Source organism: Frankliniella occidentalis, unplaced genomic scaffold (genome assembly GCF_000697945.3).
Source record: "Frankliniella occidentalis isolate FOCC.00 unplaced genomic scaffold, Focc_3.1 Scaffold140, whole genome shotgun sequence".
Lineage (NCBI taxonomy): Eukaryota > Metazoa > Arthropoda > Insecta > Thysanoptera > Thripidae > Frankliniella > Frankliniella occidentalis.
Window position 1 is genome coordinate 320,177 of NW_026267267.1, and position 15,103 is coordinate 335,279.

The 15,103-nt window shown below is 44.1% G+C and overlaps 3 protein-coding genes and 1 long non-coding RNA gene across 5 annotated transcripts in view; 2 read left to right on the top strand and 2 right to left on the bottom strand.

The window, feature by feature from the left end:
* Nucleotides 1–4,662: 4,662 nt before the first annotated feature.
* LOC113213230 (uncharacterized) lies at nucleotides 4,663–6,098 on the bottom strand. Its single transcript, XM_026432219.2, has 5 exons — nucleotides 5,901–6,098; nucleotides 5,659–5,823; nucleotides 5,418–5,583; nucleotides 5,127–5,321; nucleotides 4,663–5,025 (listed from the first exon to the last, which is right to left on the bottom strand). Exons 2-5 carry the CDS (start codon nucleotides 5,810–5,812, stop codon nucleotides 4,851–4,853), a joined length of 690 nt encoding a protein of 229 aa, XP_026288004.1. The 5' UTR covers nucleotides 5,813–5,823; nucleotides 5,901–6,098; the 3' UTR covers nucleotides 4,663–4,850.
* Nucleotides 6,099–6,263: 165 nt separating this feature from the next.
* LOC113213227 (transcription initiation factor TFIID subunit 2) lies at nucleotides 6,264–12,704 on the top strand. Of its 2 annotated transcripts, XM_052270818.1 has the most exons (19): nucleotides 6,264–6,429; nucleotides 6,594–6,648; nucleotides 6,735–6,898; nucleotides 6,978–7,194; nucleotides 7,266–7,498; nucleotides 7,586–7,807; nucleotides 7,890–8,103; nucleotides 8,183–8,437; nucleotides 8,543–8,751; nucleotides 8,964–9,203; nucleotides 9,316–9,709; nucleotides 9,847–10,046; nucleotides 10,162–10,370; nucleotides 10,461–10,680; nucleotides 10,778–11,168; nucleotides 11,243–11,437; nucleotides 11,532–11,786; nucleotides 11,909–12,163; nucleotides 12,201–12,704. In XM_052270818.1, exons 1-18 carry the CDS (start codon nucleotides 6,386–6,388, stop codon nucleotides 12,155–12,157), a joined length of 3,966 nt encoding a protein of 1,321 aa, XP_052126778.1. In that variant the 5' UTR covers nucleotides 6,264–6,385; the 3' UTR covers nucleotides 12,158–12,163; nucleotides 12,201–12,704. The 2 variants fall into 2 exon arrangements, with proteins under 2 accessions (XP_052126778.1, XP_052126777.1); XM_052270817.1 differs by having other exon boundaries at nucleotides 11,909–12,704.
* On the bottom strand, nucleotides 11,187–13,061 carry LOC127750140 (uncharacterized). The gene is made up of 3 exons (XR_008011531.1): nucleotides 12,922–13,061; nucleotides 11,513–11,909; nucleotides 11,187–11,408 (listed from the first exon to the last, which is right to left on the bottom strand). It is a non-coding gene; the product is annotated as an uncharacterized LOC127750140 (long non-coding RNA).
* Nucleotides 13,062–13,376: 315 nt separating this feature from the next.
* Nucleotides 13,377–15,103, top strand: part of LOC113213228 (homeotic protein female sterile) — an 11,785-nt gene continuing 10,058 nt past the window's right edge. Inside the window, exons 1-3 of the mRNA XM_026432215.2 lie at nucleotides 13,377–14,087; nucleotides 14,166–14,671; nucleotides 14,748–15,056. Of these exons, the coding sequence (XP_026288000.1) occupies nucleotides 13,455–14,087; nucleotides 14,166–14,671; nucleotides 14,748–15,056 (1,448 nt within the window). The 5' untranslated portion in view covers nucleotides 13,377–13,454. The remainder of the gene's footprint in view (nucleotides 14,088–14,165; nucleotides 14,672–14,747; nucleotides 15,057–15,103) is intronic.

A 15,103-nucleotide genomic window follows, 5' to 3' on the forward strand; every position in this document is an offset into this window, starting at 1 on the left:
GGAGAGGTGGGCAGGGCATCATCATACGCGACCGCGGGGCGGGGCGGGGCGAGGCGGCCTGCAGTCTGGAAATGAAGAAGCGCCGCAGTAAAATGAGGAGATGCCGCCATCTTCCTCCTTCTTCTCGGCGCTATCTCACTGCCATCTTTGTGTCTCGTCCCGCTCTCCTTTCCCATCTTCACCCGCCCCAACCCAACCCCCCTTTCTCTACCAGCTCTCCTTTCTCTCCCCCTCTCTTCTCTGGCGACAAAGCCATTCCCTATTATTGTTTGTCATAAATTCTCTTTATGTGCTTTTAGCAAGTCGTCTAGCTTGTAAAGCGAATGCTGCTGGCTGGCTCAGTGGCCTGCTCTAGTTTGGCGGCCGGCAACGCCGAGCAGCATCCCCGTCCCGCCCGCTCAGCCCGAGAGGTCGCGGAGGCCACAAGTCCACGGGCCTTTGTTACGTACACGGTGAGCGTGGACTTCTCTGGGAGTGGGGAGGGCAAAGGCTCGGGGGAGCGAAAGGGTAGAGAAAAGAGGAAATAGAGGAGGGGGTATTTTGTTTCCCTCTCGGGGCGCTCGCGCGCTCTCGCTGCTCGGTCCTCGGGGCCGCACCGGCACAACTTTTGTCACTGCTTCCATCTCTCTTTTCGCCCAGCCCGACCCCCTTCCGCCCCTGGTTCCCTCCGTTCTCTCAGCAGCACAGCGAGCCTTTATTCCAGCTTTTGAATAAAAATATAGCTCTGTCCGCTGACACGGGGCCGCTGGCGTATAACTTTGCGTGGGGGGGGGGGGGGCTACACATCACGGGGCCGTGAACCTCGGCGGCCAGGGAGGAGGACCCAAGCGCAGTGTGGGGTGGATCACATAACGCAGCAGGCCTCCCCGGTGCCCGAGCGCGACGGACAACGAGAGGAAAAGACAAGAGGGAAAAGGGGTGCGAGATGTGAAGCCGCCTCCGCCTGCTCCGGCCGTGACGGCCGCCATGGCGGCGGGGGTGCGCGCCAGCGGCACACCAGCGCCAAGCGCCACCGGAAATACGGGCGGAGATAGAACTACTGGTTAATTTCCTGTGGAGACGAGCGCGCGCCCGTCGTCCTCGTCTCCCCCGCAGGGACTCCTGCCGCTGCTCGTGCTCCGTGTGAGGACAAGAGTGCTGGTGCGCAGCCTCCCCCCCGAAGGGCTCGGGGCAGAGGGGAGGCAGCGAGCGGAGGACTTGACTTGGGGAGGCAATGAAAGACCATGGTGGTGGGCCTGGGGCCTGGGGTGGTCCCGGCCCCCTTCGGCGCGGCCGAGAATGGAGAGGTACCGAGCGAGCCTTTGCTGACATGAGAGGCACCCCGGGGCGTATACGGCTACGGCCCCTCCTCAAACCTCCCGTGTCCACAACGAATGCGACCGATGCTAATTTCACCCTGTTGGCGGCGTCTCTCTTATTAATTCCCTTCGGGAAGAGCTGACTCGAGCAGGCCGTGCTACTGCCGTCGCTTCCTTTACCTCGTCAGCAGGGCCTTGTTCAGGAGGCTCAGGGCGCGCACGGGGAGTCGGCTCTGAGAGATCAATACCGGGGAAGAGAGAGAGGGCGAGAGACTCGCCCTGGTCGGAAAAATGAGATTGGATCCCATCCCTCAGCCGGCATGTCGACACGGGCACGAACCGCAGGGGAGGGGCCTGCCGGCCCGGCCCTGGTGGCGGCCCTCCAGCACGCCCGGGGTGGGCCGCCACGCCCCGCCACGCCCCGCCACGCCCCGCCACGCCGCGCCATCAGAGGCGACAAATGAAAAAGCAAAGCGAGAGGAGCAGTAAAGGAGCACAAGTGTATTCATGTATACGAGGGGCAGAAAGAAGGTGGGGGGAGGGGTGGAGAGGCGTGTGAAGGGGCGCGAGTGGGTGGCGCGCAACATCCCCGCGAGTGTGAAAGGAGAGGAAAGAAAAAGAAAGGGGAATAAACCGGAGAGAGGGAGAGGAGGGGAGGGCGAGAAGAGAGGAGCGAGCGAGCGGGACGATTAGATGGATGGATTGCCGGCGTCGCGAGTCGAAATCTCGGCTCGGCCGCCTCGAGTTTAAGCCTTTGCAGAGCGCGATAAGGCTTTGATAAATGACTTGCGTAGGGTCGCCCCGCCCCTCCGCTCCTCGCCCCGCCGCTCCCCACCGCTGCCTCTCCAGTGGCGTGCCCGCTCCGCCCGCTCTCGCCGCGCCAAAAACAATGGCGAGCAGATGGCACGGCGCTCCATGGACGGTTCGCTTTGGAGATACCGGACCGGGATCATGACCGGAAGACGATGCAAAAGACCTTCCGCTCTCGCCCCTGGAAGGCGGAAGTGGTCTGCAGAGGGGTGAGAGCGAGAGATGATGAAGGCTGGGCGCTCCCTTCTTTGATTTGAACCCCCCGCGGCCGGGGTGTTGTGTTTTCTTCGCGCTGCAAAAACTCCGCCTTGTTGCTTTTCGGCGTGCGAAAATCAACAAGAAATTGTTTATCGCGAACCGGGCAGCGCGATACGGTGAGGGCGGCCCCTCAGGGCGTGGAGCCTAAATGCAGTTATTTTCTCTTTTTAGGGCAGCGGAGGGAGGTCGGGAGTCTGCGAGAGCGGCGCGCGGTACCAGCCAAGGGTGTGATCGGTTTATATTCGATCTGCCGCGCACTGATATCTTGCGTAATCTTCTCTCGGCTCCGCCCACATCTCAGCCCCGCTCCTCCCACCCCACTTCCCACCTCCTCCTCGCCCCTCACCCCGGGCTCCATCTCGGCGAATCACTTGGTGTGTAAACAGAGGGCGCCCCCGCGCAGCCGCCAGCGAGTCAGGCCACAGAAGGGCGCCCTTCTCTCGTGGCCAGACCGAGCCAGCCAGGTGTGTGGGCGACGTAGGCAACCCATCACACGCGTATAAACTACGGTCCGGGCGCCCGGAGAGTGGAGCAAACTTGGGAGCCGAGTTTGCTCACACATGTGAATGAGTGAAGGGACGGGCCCCTCCCTCCCCCATGGGGAGGCTAAACGCCCCGACTTGTGCCATCATGCCGTGGCCTGGCGTAGGCTCGGCCCGACTCGTCCTTGATTCGCGCAATCTAGAGCTCTGACGGCGCCTGATAAGACCCCGCCCCGCCGCAGATAGCGCCGCCCCTACGCCGCCCCGCCCCCTCCGACCAGCCCTCCGCCACCCTCCACTCTCGTTCTACCCCCCCCCCTCCCCTACCATCCCTTCTCCCTGCAATACGCTTTCCCGCTTTTCCTTGCCCTACGCGAAAAAATTAGTCCATCCGCATACCACCAGGTGGCTGATTTACCCTGGTTTACCCATAGCCCACATACCCGGTGGCTGATTAACCTCGTGCATTTCTGTAGTTCCTCTGTACCGCACGCAAGAGTGCGGGCGGGCCTGCCTATCGCCCCTGTCTCACGGCGCCTTACGGGCCGAGCGAGTAGGCAACCCGCACGCGCGTAGTGATACGGTACAGCCTAACTAAAGAAGTGCGCGGCGGGTTTAATCAAGTACGTGGTGGCCCACATACCCCGGACAGTTTCGTAGTATAATGTACCGCTCGGCGGGCGTGCCTAGCGGCCTTACGGCCCCTACGAGTACGCAACGCGTCCACACGCCTGCTGCATGCGGTACAGTACCACCACGAAGTTGTCCAGGGTATGGCAGCCACCACGTAACCAGCCAGAAGTGAAAATTTCTTCAACGTCGATTCGACTTTTATTTCTGGATAGTTCGATGTGAACACTGACTGCGTGTTGACGGGTTGCCTACAGTCGCTCAGAACGCCAGATGCGATGGACGTGGGCGGGGTGGGTGGGCGAGTCAGCTGACTTCTCTCGACTCCTTTTCTGAAGCAGTGTCTCGCCTAGTGAGTGGGGCATGCATGCGGCGCTAGTTTGCGATATCTCGGTGGTTGGGGTGGAGGGGGCGCGGGACAGGCGGCGACCAGCGGGGACAGTTGACAGAAAAGAAGATGGAAGTCGACTTTTGCGGAGGCAAGAGGCAGGGCGAAAGGCTCAGCCCCCCTGCTCTGCTCCGCTCCAAGTCAGGAGCGGGAAGCGGGAGTGGTGGGCAGGGCTGTGGGGGAGGTATGAGATAATATCGCAAGAAGAATAGGGGTCGCTCAGAGATGCCCAGCCCTCTCTGCTCACCCCCTCCCCCTCTTTCCTTTTCTGTCTTGCTATTTCTTTTCTATCTCACAAGCAAGAGAGAGAAGTCCCCATTTTCCCTAGAAATTCCTCTCGGGGAGATATGGCGATATTCCTGCAATTATAGATGCAGGGGGGGGGGCACGGGGGCAAAGAGGGACTAACTCATATATGATGTACAGCACGAACAGAATATGTTTGTTACGTTGTTGCTAATTTTCTTCCCTCTGTTGTACAAAAGGGGAGTGGCTTGGCTTGTATGCGTTCCGCAGAACAAGAAGCACAGCGATCAGAGTGGCGTGAGCAAGGCATGCATTACCGTGTGTGGTGCATGCTTTAAGTGGTAGGCAGTGCGCGGTTTGATCTGCCACGTATGATTTCGTGCCACACTTAAGATCCGTCATTCACTGCCTTGTGACAAGTAGTTATGGAAGTGGTATGGTTGACTAGGGAATACTCCCTGCACGGAGTGAGGCGCTCTCGAGGCGCCACCGTCCGTAGGGCGTCGATACATCATGCTGCATCTCTGAGGCAAAGAGTATATCCATCGTGCTCGGGATAGAAAATATAATAAATTGTAAGATTACAAATAGTTTATACAAAAATGTTAACAATAAAACAAAACTGTACATTTAAAAGAGGAATTAGTCAAAGACGTAAAAAAATTAACAAATTATCTAGAACTAAAAGTAAGCTGATGGTTAACAGAATTGCACATGATTATTCAGTATTTAGAATTATTAGAGAAAATTTTTCACTGATGTTATAGGATTTCGAACTGACTTGATTATTTCCCGAAGTCTTTCAGATTCTCTTAAATCAACCTCTGAATTTGCTAATATTTTAGAAATACATATTTGCATGAAACGTATTTCTTTTATCTGCTTTTCAGTGTTTTTCTTTAAATTAAGTGTGCTGCAATAGAGTTTTTTTTTTTGAAAGATATGGAAAGAATCTGAGTAATGACTTCACAGCTAGCAATACTAAAATAAAAAAGTACAGAATGCTTTTCTTACCTTTCAGTGTCTGATTGAGTGGTTAAGTCAAGTTTCGCCTCATCTTCCTTGAGGGATGCAGTGTATTGACATAGCTGCTCTAATAGTTCAGCTTTTGCATGTTTCTGGGTGAGCTTCTCACTTCTAATGTTCTGAGCTAGTTGAAAGAGCTTTGCCTGATTCGCGCAATGTTCTTTAATCAAATCATCTAAACCTCTAAAACAAAACAAAAAACAGAAATAAATAGGATAACAATTGACATAATATGAAGCCCATATGTGCAAATATGGTAACAGAAATCATTTAGCCTACTCGTATGAATGCTCCTCAGAACAAAACACGTCAAGTGCAAGTTTGGTCACTTTTATCTCCTTCAACATCTCTTCTTGAATACTCAACCGATGAAACTCGTCTTCCATTTTAACTAAGCTATCAATGACGTCCGACTCTGATATTCCTGGTATTTGATTGCCACCATCTATAACAATGCTCAATGTTATTTACTAATTTGATAAAAGGAATGTGTAACAGAAGCATATATCGAAGTGCTCACTTTGTGGGATATTTTCAGCAGTCATCAGAAGTCTTGCACGCAATAGTTTACATTTAGACAAAACTTCACTGTATCTCGCCGTTGTTTGAGCAAATTCCACTTCTTCGGCTGTTGGAACAGGCTCATTTCCGTTGTCTTCGTCGATTGTAGCCATTTTTCAAAAATCTATAATATAGATAAATAATGTAAAAAATTAAATAATAAAAACAAGAGGTTAGAAGCTTGTCAAATTGTGTTATTACATGGTCAGTTGATCAGAAAGCTTGTCTTCTTGGAAAAATGGATTAGGGCCACAGATATCGGTAAAATTGACTAGAACAAAAGATCCAATTATGTTGACAAACGGAAAGGATGTTGTTGTTTTTTACTTCTATTTAATGGATCGGGTTAAAAGTTAAAAGTGGTTTAAAGTCAAAAGTGGCAGCAGGCAGTTCTTGGTCTTTCGCGCCAAACACACTAAGCCAAACAAAAACATAACACAATTATTTGCACTCATGAGAGGCGAGGCTAGGCGAGGCAATCATTAACACAATATGAATGTGACACTAAATACCTCTCCTGCTGATAATCGTATCTTGATTGCAATTCGTTCTGATTGTTAGAACCCCGAACGCGAAATGAGTGTCAACACCGGTGAAATTTCACCAAACTCGTCGTTAATGTCACACTTATTTTAAGAACGATTTAATTCTATTCAATCAATGGTTTATCAGTAATATCAGTCATAATGAAGAAAGATCGGAGTGGAGATTCAACGCGCCCGTTCAAATTATAAGTATCTGATCAATGCTACATAACCTGACTTAGTGTTTGTTTATTTATGTACATCTTTTAATTTTCCTGTTATCATGTTTCTTTCAAGAATCTTAACGTCAGTAAATATACTATGGCAAAATTTCAAGTAATTAAATTGATAATTTTTTTGTTACCTTTACAGCCCATCAAATTGTTAGCCTGACAGGCATCAGTTTTCAACGTAAAAGTATAATTGTATGTGCTTTGTGCAATAACATCCTTGGATATAGATAATGTTAGACAGCTCTCGTTATCCCATGTTTTACTTTCTACTATTTCAGGGATTAGTCGAACTTACTATTGTTCCTCAGAAGGAGAACATCAGACACATTAAATTGAATGCAAAACAAAGCCGAATTTACAGAGTAACTCTCAATGACCAATATGAAGCTCCATTCCAGTACTTTGATCCCTTCTTGGATATTTGTCAAGCAGACCCTAAGCAGTATGTTTTTCTAAAATGTCTCTCATCGATGACGTGGAAAGATTAAAATTCATGTAATAACCCTAATGAACTGTTGCAGGAGGTCCTTAGAGTATTTTGCCAGTGCTCACCTGACAGCTGCTCTTCAGATTGATCCAGATAATAATGCTGGTGAACTTGTGATCAGTTTACCAGTTGAAGCCCAACATCTTGTAAGAGAGGGTCAACCTCTTCGAGTGGGAATTGAATTTTCTTTAGAGAATCCACAAGGAGGAATTCAATTTGTTGTTCCTGATATTGAAGGAACACCTAAAGAAGTGAGTACTACCACTCCTAGTAGCAATGAGGTGATTTTTATTCATTTAACTGGTATTCTTTTTTTCCATAGAAAGGAGCTCATATGTTCACATATGGCCACTCTTCAAGATTGTGGTTTCCCTGTATTGATAGTTTTGCTGAGCCCTGCACATGGAAGCTAGAGCTAACTGTTGATGAATGTATGACAGCTGTATCATGTGGTGACCTAGTCGAAGTTGTTTCTACACCAGATATGAGAAGGAAAACATTCCATTATGTTCTCTCTACACCTGCATCTGCACCAAATATCGCACTTGCTGTTGGGTAATTAATAACCATTATGAATGCTTAACCTAAGAACAAATTTTACATTCATCCCACATAGCTGATTTTTTTGTCTTTTGAAAACAGGCCTTTTGAAATATTTGTGGATCCGTACATGCATGAAGTTACACACTTTTGTCTCCCACAATTACTTCCTCTCCTTCAAGTCTCAGCAAGGTACATGCATGAAGCATTTGAATTCTATGAGGAAACATTAGAAAATCGGTACCCTTATGCTTGCTATAAGCAAGTTTTTGTTGATGAAACTCCAGAGGATGTGGCAGCCTATGCTACTATGAGTATTCTTAGGTCTGTATCATTAACTAGGTTTTCTTTGGGATTTCCTCATATTTTTTAAAATTACATAAAGCAATATTTTTTTCTTTAATAGTGTAAATCTTCTACATTCTTCTTCAATTGTTGATCAAACCTACATCACAAGGAAGGCTATGGCTCTTGCCATTGCTGAGCAATTTTTTGGATGTTTTATCTCTATGCAGAACTGGAGTGATAACTGGCTTCCCCAAGGCATTGCTTCTTATCTCTGTGGACTGTATGCAAAGAAAAGTTTTGGTAATAATGAGTACAGAGAATGGATCCGATCTGTAAGTTTGTTTCAAAATGAGAATTGGATATATCCAACATACATTGGTATGGCTCATGTATACTTCTCTATCCTAACAGGAGTTGGAAGAGGTGATAAAATATGAGGAAACATATGGTGGCATTGTGCTTGACCCAAGCCAACAACCTGCTCCTACTCCTGCTTCTTCTACAACATCCCCTCTAGCTCCTCAAAGGAACAATCAGCAACCTTTTTATTTCTCAACGAGATCTTTGCACACAATGTCTCCTAAATACTTAGAAATGCAAAGGAAGAAGGCGCATCTCATAATGCGAATGCTTGAAGACAGAATTAAACAAGAGCGCTTGTTGCAGGTACATTATTTCACGGGGACATTCTTATTCTTAAATAGATTACTGAAACTTAAAAATGTTGTCTAATAACCTTAATTTCTATTTTTTTACTTGGTGCAACTTAAGGTGTTGAACAAACAACTCTCACTGGCTAGTATTGCAGCTCAACAAAAGCAGGCCTCCAACCAGTGGAGTCATATGCTAATTAGTACCAATGTTTTCACTAAAGCAATTTTTACTGTCACTGGCTCAGACATGTCAGTATTTATTGATCAGTGGGTACGCACTGGTGGCCATGCGAAATTCCATCTTAGTTTTGTGTTCAATCGGAAAAGGTATGTTTATGATTTATTTCCAAAATTTAATTAATTTTAATCCTGTTGAATACATAATAGTAAATAAATGTCAATTCCAATATTTTAAAACTACTATTAATTTAATGGTTGGTCATGACATGGCTCTAATGGTAATGTTTTATATCTACTATGAGTTTACAACTAATATAATGCATATTTATTCATTTCATTTGTCATCTATTTTTACTCAGGAATACTGTTGAGTTGGAAATCAAACAAGATGCATTAAATCAAAGGGGTATTAGAAAATATATGGGACCTTTGTTCGTCACAATCCAGGAGCTAGATGGCACTTTCACACATCAATTACAAGTGGAGGGGACACCTGCCAAAACTGACATAACTTGTCATTCCAAGAGTCGTAGAAACAAAAAGAAAAAAATTCCGCTTTGCACAGGTGAAGAAGTTGACATGGACTTGACTGCAATGGAGTAAGTTTACTATCTAATTTATTTTTCAAACTGTACATATTACATATATTTGTTTTCCTGTCAAATTTATCAACTAAACTTTACTGAATTTGTGAAAACTTCTGCTTTTTAGTGCAGATTCTCCGGTCCTCTGGGTCAGGCTTGATACTGACATGACCATTCTACGGTCTGTATTTATCGAGCAACCCGACTTCATGTGGCAGTATGAGCTCAAGCATGAACGAGATGTAACAGCACAGCTAGATGCAATTGTTGCACTAGAGCGTTTTCCCACAGCTGCAACTCGTGGTGCACTCACATATATCATTGAAAGTGAAACTACATATCATAAAGTGAGATGCCAAGCAGCACATTGCTTAACAAAAGTTGCAAATGCCCTAGTTGCTACATGGTCAGGCCCCTCTGCTATGCATCAGATATTCCAAAAGCATTTTGGTTCTGCTTCTTGTCCTCATATTGTTAAGCAAAATGACTTTAAAAACCTTCAACACTATTTTCTTCAAAAGGTAATAACAATATATTTTTATTATTATACTATGTTATTTTTATCTATCTTATTTTTTACTTTCCAAAATGGTCCTTAAAACTGCATTCCAAATGTTCTCAAATATTATATAATACATATATCTTATCAATTTTACAGACTATTCCTATAGCGATGGCAGGCTTGAGAAACACTCTAAATATTTGTCCTCCAGATGTACTTAACCTCCTCCTGAACTTATTCAAGTACAATGACAATAGCAAGAACTGCTACTCTGATAATTACTACAGGGCAGCTCTGATTGATGCCTTAGGTGAGACTATCACACCAGTGGTTTCAGTTGTAGGAATGCAGCATGGGTAAGTAACCTATTTTACTATAAATATAATATACATTTTACAAAAAAAAAAAAAAATATTCTGTACCTAAAAATTGCTTTAAACAAATTTTGAAAAATAACATTTGTTTCTCCAGAACAATTTCAAGTGAATCTCTCACTTCTGACACAAAATGTATTTTAGAGGAAGTAGTTCGTTGTTTGAATCTAGAAAAAAAGTTACCTTGCTATAAACAAGTAGTTTCAGCTGCTTGTTTGAGAACAATTCGGAAGCTACAAAAATTCGGCCATCTACCTAGTCAACCTACCATTTTCAGATCTTACACTGCATATGGGATATTTATTGGTAGGTTCCTTGATGTTACACAATTACTATTTTGTTGTTTTTTTGTTTTACCTGATATAGATTTTATTTACTCTTTTTTGCAATTTTTAGATGTGAGATTAGCAGCATTAGGAGCATTAGTTGACTTCACCAAAGCTGATGGCAAATGGGAGGATCTGGAGTTTTTGCTTGATATTGCTGAAAATGATCCAGATCATATGGTTCGCCATAAATTGCTAAGAATGATGATTGAAAATCCACCATTTCATAAATCTCAAAAACACCGCCTGGACAAAGACAAACTTGTTGATCGACTGTGGTCAAACATTAAGTAAGTTTTTTTGCTTTATTGTTTTACTGATCTGATACAGCATAGCATGACAATATCCATAGATTACTTCACTCCTTACCTTTTATTTGTTTTACAGTGAACAACTTTCTCATGACACTCAGCAACGGTGTGATATGGTTGATTTGTATTATGCACTGTATGGTACAAAACGTCCATTTTGTCTGGCCCAAAATGAACTATCATTCCTCAAGCCAGAACGTGCAAGTCCCACCTTTGATCATAGTTTCAACAGAGAAAATGACTTGGATCACAATGATGAAGGTCCTGATCCCGATTTAGAATGGGAACGGGAGAGAATTAGGGAGAAAGATAGACTGGAACGTGAGAGAGAAAGATTGGAGAGGGAGAAAGAAAAAGAAAGAGAGAGAGAAAGGGAAAGAGAAAGAGAAAGAGAAAAAAAGAAAGAAAGAGAAAGAGCTATTGAAAAAGAACGAGATACTTCAAGACATCTAGAATTTGGAGTTGATGTAAGTAAACTCTTTAAATCTAATTTTGTTACTGTACTATTTTACTCTGCCTATCACACAAAATTATATTACAGGTTAAATCTGAAGTTGAGGTACAAGAAGAGGTTGACCTTGGGCCTGTATTTATTGATGAAGAGCCCAGTATGAAGCGTAAAGCAACATCACCTCTGATGTTGCATCGGGAGCCAGAGGTTTTATCTGCAGATGACAACCTTGAACTTGTGACTGTAGAAGTTGTTGCTGGTGATGAAAACAAAGTTCGAATTAAAGTAGGGAGGACTGCTCATTTTTTGAGTTTAAATATATTTCCTAAACATGTGATGAACTCTAATGTTAATGCATACTTGTGTGTATTTGTTCCAGGATGAACCAAATCTCCTTGCTGCCCCACCTGGTGGTTCTACAAATTCCTCTTTGTCACAGAGCTCCACTACTCATCCTGTAAAGACTGAATACTTTTCCGACAACTCTGCATCCCTTCCAGGAATTTCAGGACCAAGGCATGGTCCTGTTGGATTTGAGCCGGGAATGTTTAAAGGAGGTATAGCCTTTGTTCCTGCAAGTGATTCCGCTGGACAGTCAAAGACGCCAAACAGCAAACCAGACACCAGCAACAAAGTAAGTTTTGCATTTGTTTTTCCTCTATTTCCAATTTGGTCAACATGTATATTTTTCTGTTCAGGCATACAGATGGCTATTCTATGACATTCTTCTGATAATCTGCAATTTTATTTTTCTAGCCTAAGAAAAAGAAAAAAGATAAGAAACACAAGAAACATAAGCACAAGCACAAGCACAAACATGACAAAGACAAAAGAGATAAAAATAAAGATAAGGACAAGGAAAAGGACAAGGATAAGGAAAAGGACAAAGAAAAGGAAAAGGACAAAGAAAAAGATAAGGACAAGGAGAGAGAGGAGGATTCAATGAGTTCCTTGAGTTCCAGTCCAAGTCCTGAACCATCTGTTTTAACAGATATTGTATTCTGATATTCTAAATAAATAAATAAAAAAAAAAAAAAAAAAAAAAAAAAAGTGGATTTTGTGAAAGTTGTGCCCTAGTCAACACAGGTCTAATTTTTCACTCAATTAGAAATTTCAACCCACATCTTCCATTTCTGCTCATAATCCATGAAAATTTTCACTTAGAGCAATTTTTATGTCTTGCACATTGTATGAACTTATGCCCCGGTATTTTATTTAAAGAAGTTAAAGATCTCTTTGAGGAGTATCTAAACTTGTCATCAATTGCTTCAATGTCAAATATTAGAATTACAGGAATTTCTATCCGCTTTACATATTGTAAATTGGTTGTAATCCACCTGTTCTGGTATACCTTTTCAGTCATGTTCAAGTTACTGTTATGATCTCTCTGTCTACTTTATTTGAATTTACATGTTTACCGTCTAAGAGGTAATCCTAGCCCACTACTTTTATGTAATTTGTTAAACATTCAAAAATATTTTTATTGTGAATGATGGTTGTGTACAGTGTATTTTATGTAAAAACAATAACAATACTGAGATATGAACATGAACGAAGGACTTCATAATTTATTGACTTCCTATGTTATGTGGTCCTGCAACACCATAAATAACAATCTGCAATTTTCTTTGCTGAGATATGGAAATAAAGAAAAATGAGCAAATCAGATAAAAGAGAGGACTCAGACTCCAAGGAGCTCAAAGACGCAAGGACTACGTATCCTCTCAATTTTGAATATGTTAAACAAAGAAAAAAATAATATTGCCAACCTATCGGTGACGACGTGGTACGTTAGGTTATGTTTGTAATTTGGGGATCAAGAAAACTATGATGCGTGGTGATTGCGAGGCAATGAGAATCTATCAATTAAAATCGAGGGAAGACTAGGTCGAGGTGATGAAATATTTCGGCTCGTGCTGAAACCCCCTTGGAATCACCCCCCGACCACCAAACAAAAGAAGACAAAAAAGAAAAACCAGCACCCGTGCAGTGCAGTCGTGCAGTGCGTAGGCCTAAAGTGGCTATGAAATAAAGATTTATATCATATGGTAACGTTATTTAGTGAAGATTTCGGATTTTGTGTAATGCTTTTTTTGAGTGATTATTCTCAGACAAATAGTATTCTGGCATTTGATTTGCCTCAGGCTGAAGTTTTATTTCGTAGCGGACGATCTGCTTAAGCTAACCCAGAAAGGTTGCTGTAAACATGTTTATACTTTGTCAGACAGTGGCATCGTAAAGACGGATTTGGGTGCGATGCTAGTTTCGACGAACCGTGTAGATTCACGGACAACGCAGAAGAATGGAAGAGCACGCGAACGAGGGCAAGAAGAGTCCTCTGGATGACATCATAAACCACATGACCGCAGATTGGCATACCTACGGCTTGCCCCCTGGAGGTGGTGGTGGTCCAGCACAGGCACCTGCTCCTCATAGCTCTCATGTGTGGACTAACTGGCACGCGCAAGGTCAAACTGCAGCCTCAAATACAGGGCAAGTGCCTGGACAGGGGACTGGACCAACACGGCAGCCTCAACCTTACTTCATGATGGGTGGAGGAGAGCCTACCCTGCCAGTGTTCTTCCAAGCAGATCAGCCACCCCCAGGCTATCCAGTCGATCCTCAAGCTGGAAAAGCCCAAGACTTTTTTAGTCCAACTTTACAGACAACAGCCCAACAGAGTGATGGTAATGATTTAGGAGGAACAATGGTTGACATTGGTGGAGGAAACTTTGTTAAAGTGAGATACAGTGGAGGGCATGGAGGTACTGTCAACCCACAGTATTTGCCTGTCAATGCTGGCTCTACCGTTACAAATGTGCTTCCACCATCCTTGGATAACATCCTGCCACTTTCCAATCAAAGTGATTCAAGCCGCCAGCATGCTCCTTTAGCCAACAACTATGGCCTCTTCCGTGAATTACAGCCTCAGCAGGTGTGTTTCAATTATGGTGTAAGAGACTAAGTATGCTTTATTCAACCAACTTTTATTATGAATTTCCTTTGTTTTCAGTTGCAATCTATGATGAGGCCAACACATCTTCAGCATCGAACAGCAGAAAATGAATCTCCTCAGCACCAATCACGAACCGGATTACAACATGGACCTCCAGGACTTCTTCAACCATCACAAACTTTGTTCAATGAGCATCTTCAAAACCAGCAGTTTCAGCAACACATATTTTCTGTAACTCAGCCACAGCAATATCAGCATGAATTAATGCAGAGAGTTCAGCGTCAGCATCTTGAACAGCAACAGCAGCAAGCTAGACAACAACTTCAAGAACAACAACAACAATGTCTAAATCCCTCACAGCAGGATGGAGCTCCAAACCTTGCTTCTAAAACATCACAGAATCAGGATCAGCTCATTCAGAACTTAGTTGGAAATTGGACTGTTCCCAACCAGACTGGGCGCTACAACCCTTTTGGTTTGGCTTTGAATGAAAGCAATGATTCTACACATGAGAATGTAAAAGAGGTTGAACCAGTCAAAAAGAATGACAAAAGTGTCCGCAGGTTTGTTGATTGTGAGAGATACATGAACTTGACAATGAATCTACATGCAGCATCATCTTGCCTTTTCTTATTTCAGAACACGCATTATAGCAGAGGTTCATCCAATGAGGCCCTCATATTCAGCTGTTTTGACAACACCATCACCTGCTCCATCACCCCTGAAACCAAATATGCCTGTAAGTCCATCCAATGGACATGGGCAAAATAATAACAGCTCAGCCCTAATAACAAATTCTGTGAACAAAATCAATTCTGATGCCTCTCGTCCTAAGAGCACAAGTAGTGGTAGTAGTGGGAAGGCTAAAAATTCATCTAAAAGTAATGGTGTTGTGAGCCAGGGTGGGAAATTGAAGAGGCAACACTCCAATGGAAATGAAGAAACTAAGTAAGTGACAAAATCAGTTGAAGAAAAGAAAAATAGATTTCATCTAA

Bases quoted from the DNA above. Each gene is read 5' to 3' on its own strand.
- LOC113213227 (XM_052270817.1), top strand. From the start codon at position 6,386: ATGAAGAAAGATCGGAGTGGAGATTCAACGCGCCCGTTCAAATT. The intron at 7,808-7,889 runs GTCTGTATCATT...TTTCTTTAATAG, and splicing joins GCTACTATGAGTATTCTTAG to TGTAAATCTTCTACATTCTT. The intron at 8,752-8,963 runs GTATGTTTATGA...ATTTTTACTCAG, and splicing joins TTTGTGTTCAATCGGAAAAG to GAATACTGTTGAGTTGGAAA.
- LOC113213230 (XM_026432219.2), bottom strand. From the start codon at position 5,812: ATGGCTACAATCGACGAAGACAACGGAAATGAGCCTGTTCCAACAGCC. The intron at 5,584-5,658 runs GTGAGCACTTCG...GCATTGTTATAG, and splicing joins TGCTGAAAATATCCCACAAA to ATGGTGGCAATCAAATACCA. The intron at 5,322-5,417 runs GTAGGCTAAATG...GTTTTGTTTTAG, and splicing joins TCTGAGGAGCATTCATACGA to AGGTTTAGATGATTTGATTA.